The sequence below is a fragment of the Camelus dromedarius genome, chromosome X (genome assembly GCF_036321535.1).
Source record: "Camelus dromedarius isolate mCamDro1 chromosome X, mCamDro1.pat, whole genome shotgun sequence".
NCBI lineage: Eukaryota > Metazoa > Chordata > Mammalia > Artiodactyla > Camelidae > Camelus > Camelus dromedarius.
In genome coordinates this window covers 41,295,758-41,315,363 of record NC_087472.1, presented here as the reverse complement: position 1 = coordinate 41,315,363, position 19,606 = coordinate 41,295,758, and the positions used below count along the sequence as shown (strand labels likewise).

General features: G+C 36.1%; 1 protein-coding gene across 3 annotated transcripts in view; it reads left to right on the top strand.

Annotated features, from left to right (window-relative positions):
- The window catches only part of DIAPH2 (diaphanous related formin 2), a 798,971-nt gene that overhangs the window by 367,905 nt on the left and 411,460 nt on the right, over nucleotides 1-19,606 (top strand). For all 3 annotated transcript variants that reach the window (XM_064482987.1, XM_064482986.1, XM_064482985.1), the window contains one exon: nucleotides 9,020-9,121. In XM_064482987.1, the coding sequence (XP_064339057.1) occupies nucleotides 9,020-9,121 (102 nt within the window). The remainder of the gene's footprint in view (nucleotides 1-9,019; nucleotides 9,122-19,606) is intronic.

Genomic DNA, 19,606 nt, shown 5'->3' with positions numbered 1-19,606 from the left:
AATACTTACCAATCGCCAGTCATAAATGTTCCTATTACCACTCTTTTGTGCTAATTGCAGTGATATACTGGTACTATGATGATCTTGGAAGTAGAAGCAACCTCGTGTTTGTGTGTGGATTGTCTTCCTAGACGGTGAAGTGTTTCTACCTTTGGATTTGCATAGGTGGCATTCTGATGTGGCACGTTTCATTTGACTACATGGACATTCTGTTAGTGTGCTGGTTTTCATACTCTGTGTAGATTTGCATCGTTTCATATGCCCAGACAAAAATCATGGAGGAGAAACACTGACTTCTTAAAGTGAAATGATTGGCTAAGGCATTAGTATACACCCCTGTATACTGTATACTGTAGATAGTAGCACCCTTCAGACTCTACGGTTATCCTAGATAGATGTCTTGACTCTTGGGGTAGGATTCAGCTTTGGAAACATTTATATATTGTATTTTATAGTAATGCATCCTTGCATTTGTTTGTGCCTGTTTGTCATGGCCATGATAAGGTGTAATGTAATGAAAGCAGAGTGTGGCAAAATAGGATTTTGTTTTTTGTACACCTGTCACCTATTTTAGCTAATACGAACCTCTTCTATTATATATCTGAGAATATCAGTTTGTCCCCTTATAATGAGAAGATATTTTATGTTTAATTTGAAATATGTTAATTTAAAATACATGAAAGCTACGTAATTTGTAAAGGAATATTAATAACATGGATACCAGTTGTATTATACTTAGGAGGAATATATTGCATTTAGACAGGGCCATACCCACCTCATATGCTATTCAGTATTCATAGTGAGTCATTCATTCTGTATGTTCTGTATATTTTTTTAATCCTTAAACTCACTTTTTATGTTTAATGTGATTTCCTAGTTTTATTTTTGAATATAAGGTGGGACATAAACAAAATAAAAGATTATTAGCATCAAAGGAATGAATACTTTTCAGATTAATTGTAAATCATATAAATTATTTTAGAAAGCAATACATTTCTTCTGCAAATGGGTCATGACATTAGTGGGAGTTGAAATTTTTATGTACAAAGTAGTCACAATTTTTCCTTTTATAATTATAGACATTGTAAATATATCTCCGCTAGTCTAATACAAAGCTAGAACACTTTGAGGAATTTAACTGAATTTAAATTAGGAAAGTTTAGATACAAGTGATTTCTCTGGCCCAGATTTTTGGCTGTAGAATGTAAAAGAAGGGTTGAACCCAAAAGTGATTTTTGACAGAAAGAATCATCAGAACTTGTGACTGAGTGACAAGTGCCCATTAGAAAGCTTAGAAGTTGGAGAGGATGCCAGTTCTGTTGGCAGAATGGGGCCTTTAGGAGAAGCTTATAAGAAGTAGGGATGAGGGATCAAAGTCATGATGAAGTCTCCTTTAGATTTGTGCTGTCTGAGTTAGTGATGAGACATCTAGGTAGGATGGACTGTCAATTAGAAACATGGAACTTGGAGATGGTCAAGAGTGGTGAGGGCTGGAGCTGTTCATTGGATGTTATTAGTGCTGAAGTGATACTGAGAAGTTCCTGGGCCAAGTTGAAGATTAAATAGGTAGGACCCCTGGAAAAGGCTGCCTTTTTGTAAGATAGAATTGTTACACTCCCAGGTCACCAATTTTCTCATCAGGTTTTCAATGCTTGTATGTCCTTTAATCAACTAACATTTTTTAAAAGGAGTGGCTGCATGAAGAGGGCTAGAAAAGCTCCCTTTGAAAGCTTTAGGCCATTTTATCAGCGTTTTAACATATCTTAGTGGACTCTTAGGGTCCATTTTAGGAGTTACAGAAATGTTAGGAATTCCAAACCAAAAGGAGAGAATTGTAGCATGACCACCAGGCAAGAAATGTATTTTGGAGCAAATGCAGCACAAATTACCTTCAGTCAAATGTTGATTTTTGGTTCCACTGTGCAAGCAGGAGTATACACAGCCTTTCTGAACCTGTACTCTTCATGAGGGCAGAATCTTTAATGGTTAACATGATGGCAGTCACATAGTTGGCAGCCAGTATATATTAGCTGAACGGATGGGTGAAACACAAAATAAGTCTAGAACCAGGCCTGCTATCAAAGTGTGTGCCCTTTAATTCAAAGAACAAGAACACATGAATGTGATTTAAAAAGATTAAATACACACATACACAATTTAAGGCATATGCCATCAGAAAGTGTTGGAAAACATATAATAGATTATAATAGTTAGGGGATTGAGTTTTTTGAGCAGGCAAAATTAGGGGAAGGGGGGGTTGTATTAAGATCACAGAGATTTATACAAGACTTTGGGGGAAATGTTTCTTACCTGGATTTAAAAAAAATTGACACCATAAGTTAAAATAATACTGATATATTGAGATATATATATATATAAAATATATAAATATATATATAAATATATATCTCCTATATATAAAAATAAAATCCTGTGTGTGTGTATATATATATATATATATATAAAAGTAAATATGGATTTATATATAGGCTGTAATAATATATTTTTAAAAGAAATAGATAATAAATTTTTGTAAAGAAATATTGGCCCCAATCCATTTACCTGGGGAACTATAGACTTAATCACAGTGAACCGAACTCACCTAACTTAGCTTTCCTACTATTCAAATGACTTAATGAGATAGAAGACAAAAACGAAAGGTTATGTTTTGGCAAAAAGGAAAGGGCATTATGGTTCAATACCTTCACTTAACTAACCTTTAAGTGTGCAATTAACATTTAAAGGAAGTAAAGTTTTGGAAGTATTATAGAGTAATTGCAGAAATGTAAAAAGTGGTTAAAAGCCTATGATCTGTTAGGAGAAATCCCTTCAGATAACTGTGACAGTCATCAGAAAGAGAATTTGTGATGTGTAGAAGATGAAGAAAAATCTGCTCATTTGGGGACAGAGTTACTGCTTTCCCCTTTGTTGTTTTCTCTGTGAACTTCAGCTCATTGACATTTTCTGGGATGAGGCTTTCATACTGACCCAGAATTGATCTTTTAAACACAAATCTTACAATATTTGAAAAAAGATGCTCAGTAGTAAGCAGGAACAGTGGGGGTGGGGTGGGGTGAAGAATCGAAACTTCATAGGATATTTGCCTATTAACTCATGGTTTGTCAGAATCTAAGTTGTATTTAATAATTTATAACTTCTAGCCTCTGCTATTATGAGCACCCCCCCTTACAGTGTAGAGGGTGTCTGAACTCATCTTTGCAATTTATTTAGAGAATGTAAGTAGCAGTCATATCAGTACGGCAGCTTAAGTCAAAAGCTATTTAAAATTTTCTACATACAGCGTCCTTGAGCAATGGGACTTTTAACCACTAGCCTAGTCAATATCAGTTTCACTTATATTTTTCTTCCTCTTGCTTCTAGCTGGCATTGCAAGACCCTAACTCTTTTCTAAATCACCTACATTAGATGTTTCTGGGGCTCTCAGGGACTATTTTATACATCTCAAGAGCTAATTTTGGCAGCTTCTGTGTAGTGGCTGTGGGTGACTTTCTCACTTCCTGTTTGGGACCCTTTCCTAGGGATGACTGTATGTGGGGGGAGAGGAGGAGTTTCCCATGGAGCACCGCTGATGGATACTGAAGCCCACTTGATGCCAAGGTGGTGGGGTGTTCTATGGCCAAGTACAGAAACATAGGTTTCTTCCCTTCTCTCCTTATTTAACGTACTTGATTTGAGAGATACCAAAGCTGTGTTGATCCCACAGCTCCCTTGCCACAGCACTCAAACATATGACTGTGTGACGGGTGGGTAGGCCAGGCCTAGAGACGCATCCAAGAAACAAATACACTGCACTCAGAATCGCTCTGATGCTTTCCAAAAGCTAGGCTTTCTGACTGGGTCCATCCTGATTGCGTGATACATGCTTCCCTTCCATTAGGTGGGACATTTCTCTCCCAGGAGGCGTTACAGACAGACTTCCAGATGATTCCAAGGAGTGTCCACATTAGTCTCAAACTGTGCCTTGAAGATTTGTCTTTTTTCTCTCTTGACATGCTTTTGAAGAGTAGGTGACAGAGTGGATGCAAATGAGTATTGTTATGTCTCTCTCCTGGCTATTCGGGAATCTATGTGCATGAAAACATGATTAATGCCCAATTTTATACTACATTTTTGTCTATACAGTTAAGTATGTATGTAAAAAAAAAATCAGGTATCTTTAAGTGGTGGCTATGATGGCCACTTGCAACATTGGGTTCTAGAGTGTGCTCGTTAAGCAATAAGTACTGTAATAGGAGTCTGCACCTGTCACACACTGAGAGGTTTATTCTAAACCTTATTCGCAAACAGAGCCTACTAAGCACTGCAGCTATATAAGCTTGTAACTCAGTCATAAAATGCTATCCAGAATCAGAATACATCTAAGCCCACTGAACGTGTTAAATATTTCAGTGAGTTGAACAGAGAGAGAAAAGAGATGTCACCTACTGCGGAGCCTGCATTGTAAAGATGAGTTAACAGGTTGCCTATAGAGGAAACAGAAGCAAAATAACGACAAATTTTACATTCTGAGCTAAAATTCTATTTTAGGCTTGATTTACTCTCTAACGCTTGTTTTCACAGTTAAAACTTAAAATTGAGATGGAGCGTTTGAAATACGCAGAATTGATATTTTTAATAATTTTAATAATGTTCTTAATCATTCTAATTGAGTTTCCCTGTAGTGAAAGTTATACAAGTTACCAGTCTGATCCTTTGTTTTTCTTAATAACATACTTCACAAGAAGTCCCATTAACAGAGAAAAAGCTTTAAAAAACCCAATTACTTTATATACATCAAAATATTCTAGAAAAATAGACATAATACCTTGGTGTTTACTTATGTTTTTATAAGAGAAAATGATATTAATGAAGCAAAATAGTAGCTGTTCTTAACTTGATTTGATTATATGTATATGTTGGTATAGCAATATTGATATTTCTTTTAAGTCAAAGGACATGATACTTTAAATCTTTGGTCTCATCACTTACAGAATGAGTGCCATTGCAGGTGTAGAGCTTAATGGAAATGCAAAATTAAGTGAGAGGAAAGGTAAATGGAGAGAACCAAAGAAGTCTCATAGTAGACCAAGATACGGTTGTTTTCCATGGGACTTATAAGGTGTTGCCTACTCTTTTTATATATATATATATATTGAAGTATAGTCAGTTTACAATGTTGTGTCGATTTATGGTGTTTTTTTTTTTTGATGTGGAAAAATCTATGACATAATATGTACCGTTCTACCCATTTTTAAGTGTACAGTTTAAGTTGCATTAAGTATATTTACACTGATGTTTGATCATCACCACTATTTCCAGAACTTTTTCATCATCCCAAACAGAAACACCATACCTGTTAAGCAGTAACTCCCCATTCCCCTCTGCCCCACTAGCGCCTGCTAACCTCTATTCTACTGTCTCTAAGAATTTGTCAATTCTGGATACCACATAAGTGGGTTCATACTATATTTGTCCTTTTGTGTCTATCTTATTTCACTAAGCAAAATAGTCTCAAGGTTCATCCATGTTTTAGCATGTATCAAAACTTCCTTTTTCAGCCAAATAATATTCTGTTGTATGTATATACCACATTTTATCAATGCATCTGTTGATGGACAAGTAGGTTGTTCTGCCTTCTGGCTACTGAATAATGATGCTATGAACATTTGCGTACGGGTGTCTGAGACACTGTTTCAGTTCTTTTTGGTACATACCTAGGAGTGGAATTGTGGGGTCATACAGTAATTCCATGTTTAATTTCTAAGATGTCATCAAACTGTTTTCCACAGTGCCTCTGTCATTTTACATTCCAACCAGCAATGCATGAGGCTTTGTGTTTTTCCACATCCTCACCAACACTCGTTATTTCCTATTTTTTGGATGCTACCCATTCTAGTGGGTATGAAATGGTATCTCATTATGGGTGCTTTAAAAAATTCCATTGTAAACAGAATTGTTTTCTTAACTTCCTTTCAGACTGTTCATTGCTAGTGCATAAAAATAGAACTGATTTTTGTGTGTTCATTATGTATCCTGAAACTTTGTTGAATTCGTTTATTAGCTCTAACAGTTTTTTGGTGGATTCTTTCATGTTTTTGGCAAACAGAGACATTATTTTTTTCTTCTTTTCCATTTTGGATGCCTTTTACTTCTTTTTCTTGCCTAATTGCTCCGATTAGAACTTTCAGGACTATGATGGATAGAAGTGGTGAAAACAGGCATCCTTGCCTTGTTCCTGTTCTTAGCAGATATGCTTTCAGTCTTTCACCATTGAGTTTGATGTTAACTGTGACTTTTTCATAGATGACTTTTAATTGAGAAAGCTTCCTTTTATTCCTGATTTAAAGAGTATTTTTTTCTCACAAACATGTGTTGGATTTAGTCAAATGCTTTTTATGCATTAGTTGAAATGATCATGTGGTTTTTCCCCCCCTTTATTCTGTTAATGTGGTGTATTACATTGAATGGTTCTTATATATTGAATCACCCCTGCATTCCAGGGATAAATCCCACTTAGTTATGGCATATAATCCTTTTAATATGTTGCTGAATTCAGTTTACTAGTGCATATGTGTGGTTTTCTTAGTTTTTTTTTTTTTTTTCCCAGAAATTTTCAATCTATGTTCATTAAGGGATATTGGCCTGTAGTTTTAAGTCAAAGGGTAATGAGTAAGGTAATGAGTGACGGCTTCATAGTGTAAGTTAGGAAGTGTTTTCTCCTCTAATTTTTCTTGGTGGGGGAATTTGAAAAGGATTGATGTTAAATCTTCTTTAAATATTGTGTGTAATTCACCAGTGAATTCATCAGGCCCTGGGCTCTTCTTTGGAGTTTTTTGATAACTGGTTCAATCTACTTACTTGTCGGTCTCCAATTTTCAAAAACATTTTTTGAATCAGTTTTGGTAGTTTGTGTGTGTCAACTGAAATAAATGCACAGCCTAAAAGTTGAGAGTTAATGTTTTATTTGGCGGGAGGACTCGAGCCAGGATGACAGCCTCTCAGATCGCTCTGAGGGACTGCTCCGAAGAGGTAGGGTAGGAGCTAGGATATATAGGAGCTTTATAACAAAGACCAGGTAGTTGGAACAATAAAAGATTACTTGTTAGCTAAAATATACCAGGCATCTCAAGTTAAAGAATTTAGTGCTTTTCTGTGTACGGGAGGGATCAAGCATTTGGGCTCATTGAATTCATTCCTTTGACAGGCACCTAGCTATCTAGGACCAGTATCCTGTCCTTTCTTATTCTGAGTCCCCTCAGGGTGCACCATTGTGAGTGGCTGCAGAGTGCACTGATTCAGGCTTGTCTTCACTGGGGGACAGCGGCAGCCGCTTGATGGCTTCAGCATTCTCTGTTTACTGATATGGTTTGCAGTATTTTTCGTTCACATGTGTTTCTAGGAATTTGTCCATTTCTTCTAGGTTAGGATTTGTTAGTATACAGTTATTTGTAGTATCCTTTTGTAATCCTTTTTATTTCTATAAAATCAGTAGTAATGTCCCAGCTTTTATTTCGGATTTTTAGTTATTAGAATTTTCTCTCTTTTTTTCTTAGTTGATCTAGCTAAGGATTTGTCAATTTTGAAATCAGCTTTTAGTTTTATTGATTTTTCTCTATTGGTTTTCAGTTCTCTATTTTTTAATCTCTGCTTTAATCTTTATTATTTCCTTCCTGCTGCTAGCTTTGCTTTAGTTTGCTCTTCTCATTCTTTAAGGTATACAGTTAGGTTATTGATTTGAGATCTTTCTTCTTTTTTAGCGTGTTTGTTGCTGTAATTTTCCTTCTTAGCACTACTTTTGCTGAATTCCATAAGTGTTGGCATTTTGTGTTTTCATTTTCTTTCATCTCAAGGTATTTTCTAATTTCCTTTGTGATTTCTTCTGTGACCCACTGGCTGTTTAAGAGTATGTTGTGTATTTCTTTATACTTGTGTGGATTTTCCGCTTTTCCTTCTGTTATTTCTTTTTAGTTATATTCCATAATGATCACAAAAGATACTTTGTATGATTTCAATCTGTTAAAATTTATTAGGCCTTGTTTTGTGGCCTTACACGTGCTTCATCTTTGAGAATGTTCCATGTGCACTTGCGAAGAATGTATATTCTGCTGTTGTTGGGTGGAGTGTTTTGTATATATCTGTTCGGTCTAATTAGTTTATAGTATTATTCTCCATTTCCTTGTTATTATTCTGTCTACTTGTTCTGTCCATTATTGAAAGTTGGTTATTGAATAGTCCAACTGTTATTGTAGAACTGTCTATTTCCTCCTTCGATTCTGTCAGTTTTTACTTCATATATTTTGGAGCTCTGTTCTTAGATGGGCATGTGTTTATAATAATTATATCTTGATAAATTGAAACTTTTTATATATAATATCCTTGTCTCTTGTTACCCTCTTGTGATTTAAAGTCTATTTAATTTGACAATAATAAAGACTTCATCACTTTTGCTTGGTTCTCCATTAAAGTAGGAATGTATTACTATATTTGAATACAGATATTATAAATGGAGATTCTTTTTAAGGCTTGGTGTGGTTTATAAGATTGAAGATGATTCCAAATTTTGCCAATTATAAAGGGTAGAGTTGATATTATTATTATTATTATTATTATTATTATTATTATTATTATTATTGTACATGAGTTAATTCTACCTAGTATTTTCTATTTTTTATATAAATTGACTAATTATCATGATAGGAAATAAAACTAAAAAATTATACTATGTGTTTAAAGCCCAGAAAGTTAGTCAGTTTTGGAATGTTATTTGTTGTCATTTTTTTTTAATTTAACATTTATGTACTGGAGTGCATAGAAACTAAACATATTTATATATTTATTCACATAAATTGTAGTTTGTTTTTTGCTAAGTTTTGGAGGAGAAAGAGGATAAACTGGTGCTATAACAACTACAGTCAGAAATTTATCCGCTATCCTAGTTAATCACTTTTTGAGTTGCTAATGCATGTTTAATAATCCTAATAATGAAATGCTAAATTTTTATGCTTTTATTTCTTTTTAGAACCTTATAAAACATCTTCCTGAGCAGAAGGTACTCAGTGAATTAGCACAGCTGAAGAATGAATATGATGACCTTTGTGAGCCTGAACAATTTGGGGTTGTGGTATGTATCTAGCCTAAGGGCCCACAAACTCAGCTTGGAGGTAACACTTAAGAGAAACAATGGGAAAAAAAAAAGAGACATTTCAATTGATGATTTTTTTTTCCTACTGTAGAATTACATAATTTAATATAATATTGGCTGTGTCAGAAAAAAATCCTTATTTATTATTTATAATGAATTATAAAAAAATTAAGATTTACCTTGCAAAATACCTCAAGACACCTTGTGGGCCTTCCTCTGTATCAGTGCTCATATTAATATTAATATATGAAAAATAATACATGTTATTCTATTGACTACTTTTTCTTCTACTTGGATCTTGATGTTAGAATTTGGCCCTGAAAAAGTTTTAGGCTAAGAATAAGGATGGCTACTAGATAATTAGCAGTGTTTTAGAGATTCTTTTCTATGTTTATATATTATATCAGAAAAAGCACAAGAATTTGCGGATTTCCCATAGAGTGCCATTAATTGATTGAAAGCTTTAAATACACTGTTTGAGCTGGAAAGAAAATTACATAAATATGCATCTGGCTTTAGCATGGTTAAATAATTGTTAGAATGAATTATGTTTCCTTATCTCCTCTTCATTTTAAGGGGTACAAAAGATGACTAGGTATAAATTATGTGTTAAAGAATATTGTTTTATATATATGTATATGTGTATGTGTGTGTGTATATATATATATATATGTATATATATATATTTTAAGCATTCCCTAAACCTGGTATTCAAATAATTGGCCCCCCAAGAAAAATGGTGGGAAAGAAGGCATGATGATATATTTAATTTCTTGGAGAAAAAGCTATTTTGACCTAGGTTTTCAATACAAGTTTGTTCAGCATGTGGATAAACAGTTCTATTACTGGCTCCCTGACCATTTTCTATCTGCGTACTAAGACTTTTTAAAAGTTACCATCGGACCTAATAGTCAAACACTGTCTGCTTCATCCAAAATGTTTTATAGCCTTTCTAATGGTAATGTATTTGAATTGATCTGATTTGGTACTTTGCAACTTAAAAATCCTGTTTAAAGTCAAAATGTGATAGAGGGAACAGAGAATGTTCCTTTTAAACATGTGCAATAACTCCTTGCCCATACTTATAGTTTATTGATTCTCAGATACGGCACTGCATATACTGATGTAGGAGCATTCTGTCAAGTCCTTGAAAAGCAAATCAGGAATGTATATTCGGGGTAAGATAGAGCACATAAAGTTACCTGAGGAAGAGAGTTCTCTCATTTTTGAATTAGGCAAATTAATCAACTAAACTGCCTAGATATTATTTATTAAGTAGCAGCATTTTAACACAATAATCAATAATAAAATTTTCTAGACCAGAGTCCACACTTGAAACTTAAGCTGCTCAAATTCATCTTATAATTGAAGCAAGGCTGTATACCACCTGAGAACTCAGCTGTGTCATGATGGTTATGAGTTTTACAGTAGGTACACTACACAGTTTCTCTGAAGCCATTTGTTTTTCTGAATGCAGTTTATCTTGGAAAATGTATTAGTTTGCCAAGCAAGTCCTTCAGGAGGAATATCCTCAGTACCACACTGAGGAAATGAAGTTTGGGGACATAAAAAGCAATATACCTTCTGAACTCAAAGCAAAATAGAAAATGGAAGAGATTTCTTGTTTATGCACATAACCATAAATAATTCTGAGGCTGTGTACATGAAGTCACCTGGTCCTCTTATTTACTCTCCCCATCCTTAGCTCTGTGACTCTAGGGAAAACGTCAAGGACATTGCAAAGTAGTTTGTACTATGTAAATTTACCGAAAGCAGTATCAATCAGGATTTGCCACATAAAGTTTAGATAATCTCATATCTAGCAAAAAGATTCTTGACATAATGATATGAGTTAGTCTTTTAAGCATGTATGTAAGCATGTATATCTTGTATATAATAGACAGTAGGTGTTTATTGAATTGAATTATAGACAATTATTAAGCCCAAGTATGAATCTGTGGTTAATAATAGCATAATTAGGTCTCTGAAAATAAAAATTATGTTAAAATATATTTCTCTAGATCTATGCTGAAATTAAATTCACTTCTGTGTAGAAACACCTAAATATTTTTTAACCTTCAAAATGTATTAACAGCCTACACTTAGGACAACTTTGGAAATGTATAGAATCATCTCCTCTAATAAGAGAGGCTCCAAACTAGTTGTCTTGCTTCTGCTTTCTTCCTCCATCATACCTATGAGTGTAGTCTTCTTAAAATCTATATTCATCATATGATTTCTATGTTAAAACCTTCACTGTCTCCCAGAGTTTGCAGAAAACAAAACAAAAAACAAACGAAAAACCCGAGCATTCCTTAGCATTCTCATTCTGCCCCTAACTCTCCAGCTTTATAGCTCCATGTTCTCTTTGGTGAACTGAGTGAACTGGTGTCTTTATGACATTTTAGCTTTTACCTCAGCGGGACTCTCATTGCCATGTCAGCAGTAATTTTACTTGTTCCTACTCAGTGGTCTTTTGTTTTTCCATAGCGGCTATACCATATCTTACCTACTCTCCTGACATCTTTTATCCCTCCCCTCCCCCTCCCCATTCTTTTCACTTGCTACAGACAACCTAATGGCTTACTCAACAGAGAAAAACAAAAGCACGTAGGCTTTTGTAGGCTTCAGAACCTCCAATATCTTTCTACCTACAAAGTTATCTCTACCCGTATCTTTTATTAACTTACTCTCTGTCAGACCTCTGAAAAAGGGATGCCTTATTTATTATGACTAATAATATTGTTGTCATTATTAGTGATAGAAACAAAAACGTATTGTGGTGTCACTGTGTCCCGATGCTATGCCAAGAGTTTTTACAGGCACCATCTCATGTGTTCCTCATGATAAGCTTCGTGTTATAGGTGAAGAAACTGAGGCTAAGGAAGGCTAGGGACCTTGTCCAAGCTTACATAATAAGTAGTAGGTGCAGAATTCAAACGCAGGCAGTCTAATTTCTTGGATAGTGATTTTTAACCACTGTACTGAACTGGTGTGTGCGTGTGCGTGTGTGTGTGTGTGTGAGAGAGAGAGAGACACTCTACTTCATGCTAATTGACTTACCTGTGTTTAGGGCATCATGATCTGCTGGTATCCGCTGCCTACATTAGTTCTGTTATTCTATTGCCTCTTCAGTTTGTTAGTCTCCACCATGCCCATCTCTTCAGAAAAAAAATCTTAAGTCATTCACTACCTAAAAATGCATGAATGGATAGCTGGATAAATGGATGAATAAAAATCCTTCACTGGCCCTGAAGTCCACGAGAGTTACTGCCCTCTCTCCATTACCTACCACCAGTTTTTTTTTTTCAAAGATCAGTCTTCTTTTGCTCTCTACTTCCTTACATCTAGTTACTATTCAACAATGATCAGAATTCTGCCTTAAATAATTCATTGAAACTGATCTAGGAGAGATCATTAATTACGTCCTAATTGCATCTAAAATATACATCAGATCTACTCACTTCTCTTTTTCTGTGCCATCACCACTTTAGCCCAAGCCAGCATCATCTTTCCTTTTAACTATTACAATATACTTTTAGCCTGTTTTCTCCACTTACACTTTTGCCCTTTTCCAAATCAGTCTCGGCACAGCCTTCGATGTGACATTTCTAGAGTACATTTGTGTTTCATCATTATTTATCTGCTTAAAGCATCAGTGTGTTGTTTTTTGAATTTACTGTGCTTTTTCCTGCCTCTGAACCATTATACCAGCTGCTCCCTCTTACAACCTCTTCATGTCTGCCTCCCTCCTGCTTATTCTTTGAGTCTCAGCTTAAATTTCATTCTCCCCGTGATGCCTTCACTCACCTATCAATCAAAATTGTCTCTTTATCAAACTCTCTCAGAGCACCTTTTTTCTTTCCCTTTCTGAAAATGACCATTTTTAATTGCAACATTATTTATTGAATAACCCCTGCTATATAACCCTTGCTAGATTGCAACTTCTTTCAATGTATGTATCATGTTGATTTCATTCACATGATATGTACTTAACAAATGTTTGTTGAAAGTATTAGCTTGAATGCAAAATCAAGTGGGCTCTGTTCAGTCCTAATTGTGTTTCCATATGACATTTGGTAACATTGCAGAATTTAGTTTCCTTATTGAAATCTTTTCTTTCCTTGCCTTCTGTAACCATAAACACTCTGCTAATTTTATTCCCTTCACCCTTGCCAATGTCCTGTAGAGTTTCCATTATCATACAACTTCCTAAATGATAAAAAACAAAAACCTCATCCATTAGAGATAGACATATGCCAGAAGTGAGATTACTCCTGCATGATTCATTAAAACCATCATCAAACAAAAAACAATAAAATTGGCCAAACTGGGGAAATATCTGACCTTTGACTTTTTGAAAGAAGTAAACTTTGCCTGAGACAGTGACTGGGCTGCTGAGCTTTCTCTAAACTTTTTGATTTTTTTTTTTTTTTAAGCAGCCACATCATTGGGTTTGCTTATATTCACATGTAATAGAAAAGAAACCAAAAAAAAAAAAAAAAAAAAAAAAAAGTGAGAGAGAGAGAGCGCCAGAGCAAGTGAGAAAAGAAAAAAGAAACAAATAAAAAAAAACCCCAGGGACCTTTCCTCTGTCTAGAGGCAGACCTCCTGGGAAGAGGGGTATGCTAATTCCACACCTTCTATGATCAATAATCCTTTTCTTTAGGGGGGTTGATTGGCTGCAGAGCTTCCCACTCACTTGTCCTCCAACCTGCCTCCCACAGAATTGAATTTGGTACATTGTTGTAATTATGTGCTGTACCTTTACTGGAAAAAAAGCCCAGATCTTTGAAAGCTCTGCCAGTCAGAACCCCCAGCAGGAGCTTTTAGACTCTTCCGGGTGTGTTTGCAGCTCAGCTGCTCTCAAACCTCAGAGCTATGGAAATTCCCACTTGTCTTGCACTGAGGATGGAGACCCATACTGTGTGTATCTATTAAACTAACACATCTTCTGAGAAAAAGAAGGCAATAATTAGTTCTCTTAGTAATCGGTACTTTGTTTTTCTGACTTCAAAATTACCCATATTTTTCAATTAAAGACATTCTAAAGCTATAATCTATGACAAAGATGTTGAGATAGCCTTGTGCATAAAAAACATTTATAATGAAAAGCAAAGATTATATGATATTGCTGACAGCACATTTAATTTTTTCTTTCTCTACATAAATATATGAAGGCGGGAGGGGTAGATTTATGCCCATAGTTGGAAGTACAACTATAAAGTCAGTGTGCTTTTTACTTTTTTTAAAGCCCCCTAAGAGCTTATGAGCTCTATTCAAGATAGCTTAACCAGGTGAAAAGGAAATTCTTAAAAGCTTTTTTTTTTTCTCCTACATATTATCAAAGGCAATTAGTTTGGAAGGAAAATTGTAGCTCTTCTGTTCCATTAATATTAAATCATTATTCAGGTTTGCATATTCATTGGGAAAATTGCATTTTTCTTTATCTGCTTTCATTCAAAGTGCTCAGTGTTTTGATATGTAATGCCTTGATTGTTTCTATTTGCATGCCTTCTGTAAATATGAATGCTAGCTCTTACTTCTAGATGTGCATTCATTTTATCTGAAACAAAGCTAGTTTAATAATTGTGAGATCAAGTAAACTCACCACGACTCGTTCTCCAATCCATGGATTCGTATTCTTGTTCATTTCATTAACTTCTCATAAAATCCACTTTGTGACAAGATTGCTTATTTCCATCAGGTTTTGCAATAAAATGAAGTAAAATAAAGCCACCTGAAAACTGAATATTCAGATTAAGTCTATGGATGTCAATCAATTTTGCTATTGATTGCTTTTCATTAAATTTAAAAAATAAAAAATTAACCCCTTTTCCCTCTCCATGTATCAGTAATCCCTACTGCAACAGGATAGCACCGCAGATGCTGTAATGGCTGTTCTTGGCCTTAGACATTTGTTTTCCGAAGGATATTTTTAAATTCTTGCTCCAATTCTTAGTGTGAGTCTTCTGAGTTTACAGCGTCTCTTGGGGCAGACATTGTTACCATGTTCTGTTCCAGACCGAAGATGAGTAAATGTTTATTGATGCATAATTTCCACATATCACTAGCTTTGTGGAAAATAGTCTCTATCAGCACATCATTGTTTTTCTGGGATGGAGTCAGTTTTCAACACTGTTTTTCCCAAGCCTCATTTTGCAGATTAACTCTGGCTGCTGTTCTCTCTCCCCACATCTAACATACAAACATTTGCTCCACATAGCAGGTGCACCTGTATTGATGATTTTGTCCAGTCCAGGTACTAGGTGTACTGCAGAAACTACAGCAATGAGCTGGAGAGACCTAAAAGAGGAGAAGAAAATAATTATTTAAGAGAGAATCACAGGTGTCACTGCTTTACTCCCATATTTCCCAGGTGGAATTTTGCTCAGTCATTGAGCCTGGATCTCACAACTTTTATAGGCAGTTCTGCCTGCTGTCTAACTTGAATCCAGCCTTCTTTATGGTCACTTCATTATCATCACCTTTATTATATAGTCACTGATACAAAATTATTCTGTATATTCAATGTACATTGTGTCCTAATAGTGTTTAGTTATTGGGGGAAGACACCTTATAGAAAATGGTGTATTTGTAAAAAATATATCTCTTAATTCTAGTGAATTTTTAACATGTTTTGAAGAGACTAGAGGATCAATTATGCTCACATGTGATGGCAGTTGAAAATGTGTTTCTTTGCGGTGCAAAAAGAAAGATACTAGAAATCCTTAAAGGTGGATGACACGTGACTGCAGGAGTGGCATGTGGCCACCTCCTCGTCCTTCACACATGACTGTTACACTTGGGCCCCTTTTTCTTTCTCTCTGGATTCTTATGGTAGTTTGGCAGTCCATCAATATTCACCAGCTGCGGAAGTAGTGAAGTGTAGAAAATTCAAATTATATAAACAAAACTGTGTCTAACTCTTTGGGGAAATAACCGACTTGTAGCTACTCTCACTAAAGCTGTCAGCGTACTTTTTTTGTTTTTTCAAATATAGTGCAGACCAGCTAAAGAAATAATAGCTGCTTGATGTGATTTGATAGACAAGTATCTTGTAACACAAATAAATCCCCTACATAGTACAACACCGTGGTCAGCACCCAACAGCACTTCAAGAATGAATTATAAAATAAAGGATGCCAGTCAACTAAAATGCTATGAGGGACCACAAGTAAAAACAAACATACATTTCAGCTGAGTTTTTGTTATATCTACTTATATCTCTTAAGTGCACTCAAGTGCCTTTATGAGACATGAGCCTTTTAATAATTGTATCTGTGGCTAGGGATGTTGCTCAGTGCTTCCTCTTATTTCTAAGCTTAGTTATCCAAAACATCCCCCACCCACCCAAATCCTCTAATGGAGATTCAGCTGCTGTCTGTCAGTGTACCCTGGTCTGATCATAAAAATTCACACTTATGATTGCAGCAAATCCTGTTAGTATGATCAATGCATACTGTTTTGTGGCTCCTGTTAAGAGGTGCACCCTTATAGCTTCACCTCCTCCATAGTCTCTGGGTTTTACAGGAACCCATTTTCAATGATAACATTTCTTATAGCAAGTGGATATTAAGCATTCAAACTGGCTGAAGGGAGCACTGCACGGCTGTTTACAACGTGTTCAATAGATAATGAGTGCTGTTCTTCACCATGCCCTAGAAACACACATCCCCTAATTGTGGATGAGAGAAACTTTATCTCCGGTTTGGGAGAATAGTCAGAGACCATGGTTCCTTCTTCTTGGGAATTTCTGAGGATGAGTTAAGGGTATAATAACAACATTAGTTATTGTTTTAGCGTGCTTACATTGTGTGAGCTACTGTGACGGGAGTGTTACACACAGGATCTCATTTATCTGTTACCCCGAGAGGGTAAGGGAAAAACCTCGGTTCTTGCCTTGCCCCAACGAGAATTCAGATGAGAGATGAAAGCATTGTGAAGCGAAAGATTTTAAAGGTTTTATTAGCAAAGCAAAAGTGCACCTCCAAGCACAAGAGGTGGGCTGATCCAAGGCTGGATAGCGGTGGTCTTTGTCCTTTCTCTTTTACCCTTGCCTACAGGTGTGGTCTCTTGATTGATTGACAGCTCTTATCCCTGGAGTGCTTAGTCATGCTCATCCCCTTTTGTGCATGTCCTTACCGATGATGCACACAGAAAAAACCATGGGGGGGTGCCTAAACTGCAATAGTAATTATATTCCAGTGAGCATTGGGTCATGTCCGGTTAGGTCGCTACCCTGCAGTTGCGACCGTTGGGTTTTAACTAGTTTCTTGCTGGCACTTATTTAGAAGTAAAGCCCCTTTATGCTGAAGGTAGACATACCATTGTCTTCCGGACCATCCTCCCTCTCCTCCACCTTATCTGCCTAGTGCTCCCCGCATATCTAACTACCTAACAAGTCTAACTGCAACTTGCATGAATGACTTAAGGAATACATTTTACTAATGGGGAAATAAAGTCTCAGAAACATTAGGTAACTTGCATTAGGTCATAAGCTATAAAGTAATAGAACTGTAGTTCAAGCCCAGGTCTGTATAACTCAGCAGTCCCTGTTTCTTCCACTCCAACTTTCTTTATGGAGAATGCAGAGAATGGTTTCTCTTCCTTTCTGAGGATTAGGGACCAATTTTTTTTGAACCTACCTTTCAAAATAGTTACATGGGGCTTTGAATTAGCGCTAAGATTGAGTCCAGGCTGTATCGTTGGGACGACCGACATGATAGCTAATAACTTTACATGGGAGGTGGGATGCCCTCCTCCATCCCAATATTAGCCTACTATGATAGCTCTTCACACCATGCATCCGCTTCTCAACCCAGCCCTTCGCGGATACTGGATTTTCTGTTTGTATGAATGAATACGTCCATTCATTCATTTGTTTTATAATTCTTTTTTTTTCAAATCACCTATTATATATATCAACCTGCCATGCCCTAAACTTTATTCTTGTGGGTAAATGAATGAAGAAATTTTGCCAGGTCAAAGGGCAACTGATCCCCTTAGAATGCACAATCTCTTCCCCAGATCAGGCTGACTGATGATAGATTATATCCAGTAACAGCAGTTCAACAGAGTTAATTCCCTAGCATTTCTGGTTTGACAGCTTAGCTGAAGACGTTATCTGGGGGACAGTAAAACATTACCCTTCACTACTAATTTGTTCGATAGACAATCTGTCTGTCTTCCTTGGGAGAAGGTCTGGAAAATGGTTAGTTGGCTAAGGAGTGCTTTTAAAATCAATCAGCCAATATTGGAATGTCTGCTATATGCAAGAGCCCCTGCTAGGTGCTGCACAGGGCAGTCTCTGCCTCTTCTCTCTACACACTCTTCTCATCAGCAACCTGCCTCCCTCAGCATCCATGCAGATAACTCCCAAATCGGCCAACTCCAATACTTCCTTTCTCCTAAACAAAAGGATTGAATTTCCCAGTGCTACCAGATATCCTAACAATATGTAAATCTCAAAATGTCTAAAAAGCAATATTACCTCCCTATGACAGAAGGGTAATGTTATTATTTATGTGAAGATTTGGAGGGGGAAAGGCTAGAGGGATTAGGGAACACATTTAAATAGTCTATTTTAGCAATCCAACCTTGAGGTACATAACATTGAAGCTTGAATAACAAGAATTGAAAATGAGAGACAATTCTAAGAAGTTATTCATAGGCAAGGAATATAGACAATATAGGCAAGGAATGGTATTAAATTACATTGTGTTTCCTTTGGTTTGAATATGACTCCAAGATTTGGAGCCTGAATCATGGGAATCTAATAGTGTCTTTGTTAGTAGTAAAATACACTGATGTCTGACAGGATGGTGAACCAAGTTCATTTAAATGCTAATAAAGATGTTTTGGTCACAGCCAAGTAATAGTTTTCATTTGTAGATCTAGCACTCTTGACCCACCTTTCCACAGCTCTAGAGGCAGAGACTTAAAAAGAAGGAAGGAATATATATGGATCATTTATTTGGCTCCTACCTAATTATCAAGACAAGACTGCCTGACAGGAACTTCCTCTACTTTACAAATGAGGAAACTGAAGCAGAGAAATTAAGGTAGATTAGTTTCACACAGTCAGGCTGTGCATAAGTTCTAGATTCAGTCATTTGATTGAATTTGCTACTGAGCCACACCCTACCTGCCCCCACTGCCTTAGTCCTTGATCAGCTGACTGGAGTGTAGGCAGCAGGAGATCAGGAGAAGTAAAGCCACTTATCCTCACTGCGGGAAACAAACAAAAAACAAGGAAACAGTAAACCACACAAAATCAACACCTCCTCTGCCTTCACTATTGCTGACATTGCCCTACCTCACAACAGCCCTAAAACCTTGGAGCCATCTTCGACTTTCTCCTTCCATAACTGGTCACTTACTAAGTCCAATAGATTCTCCCTTAATTCTGCCTCTTATATCCCTTGCTTCCATTCTGGTCCTACTGTCAGCATCCTAAGTCAT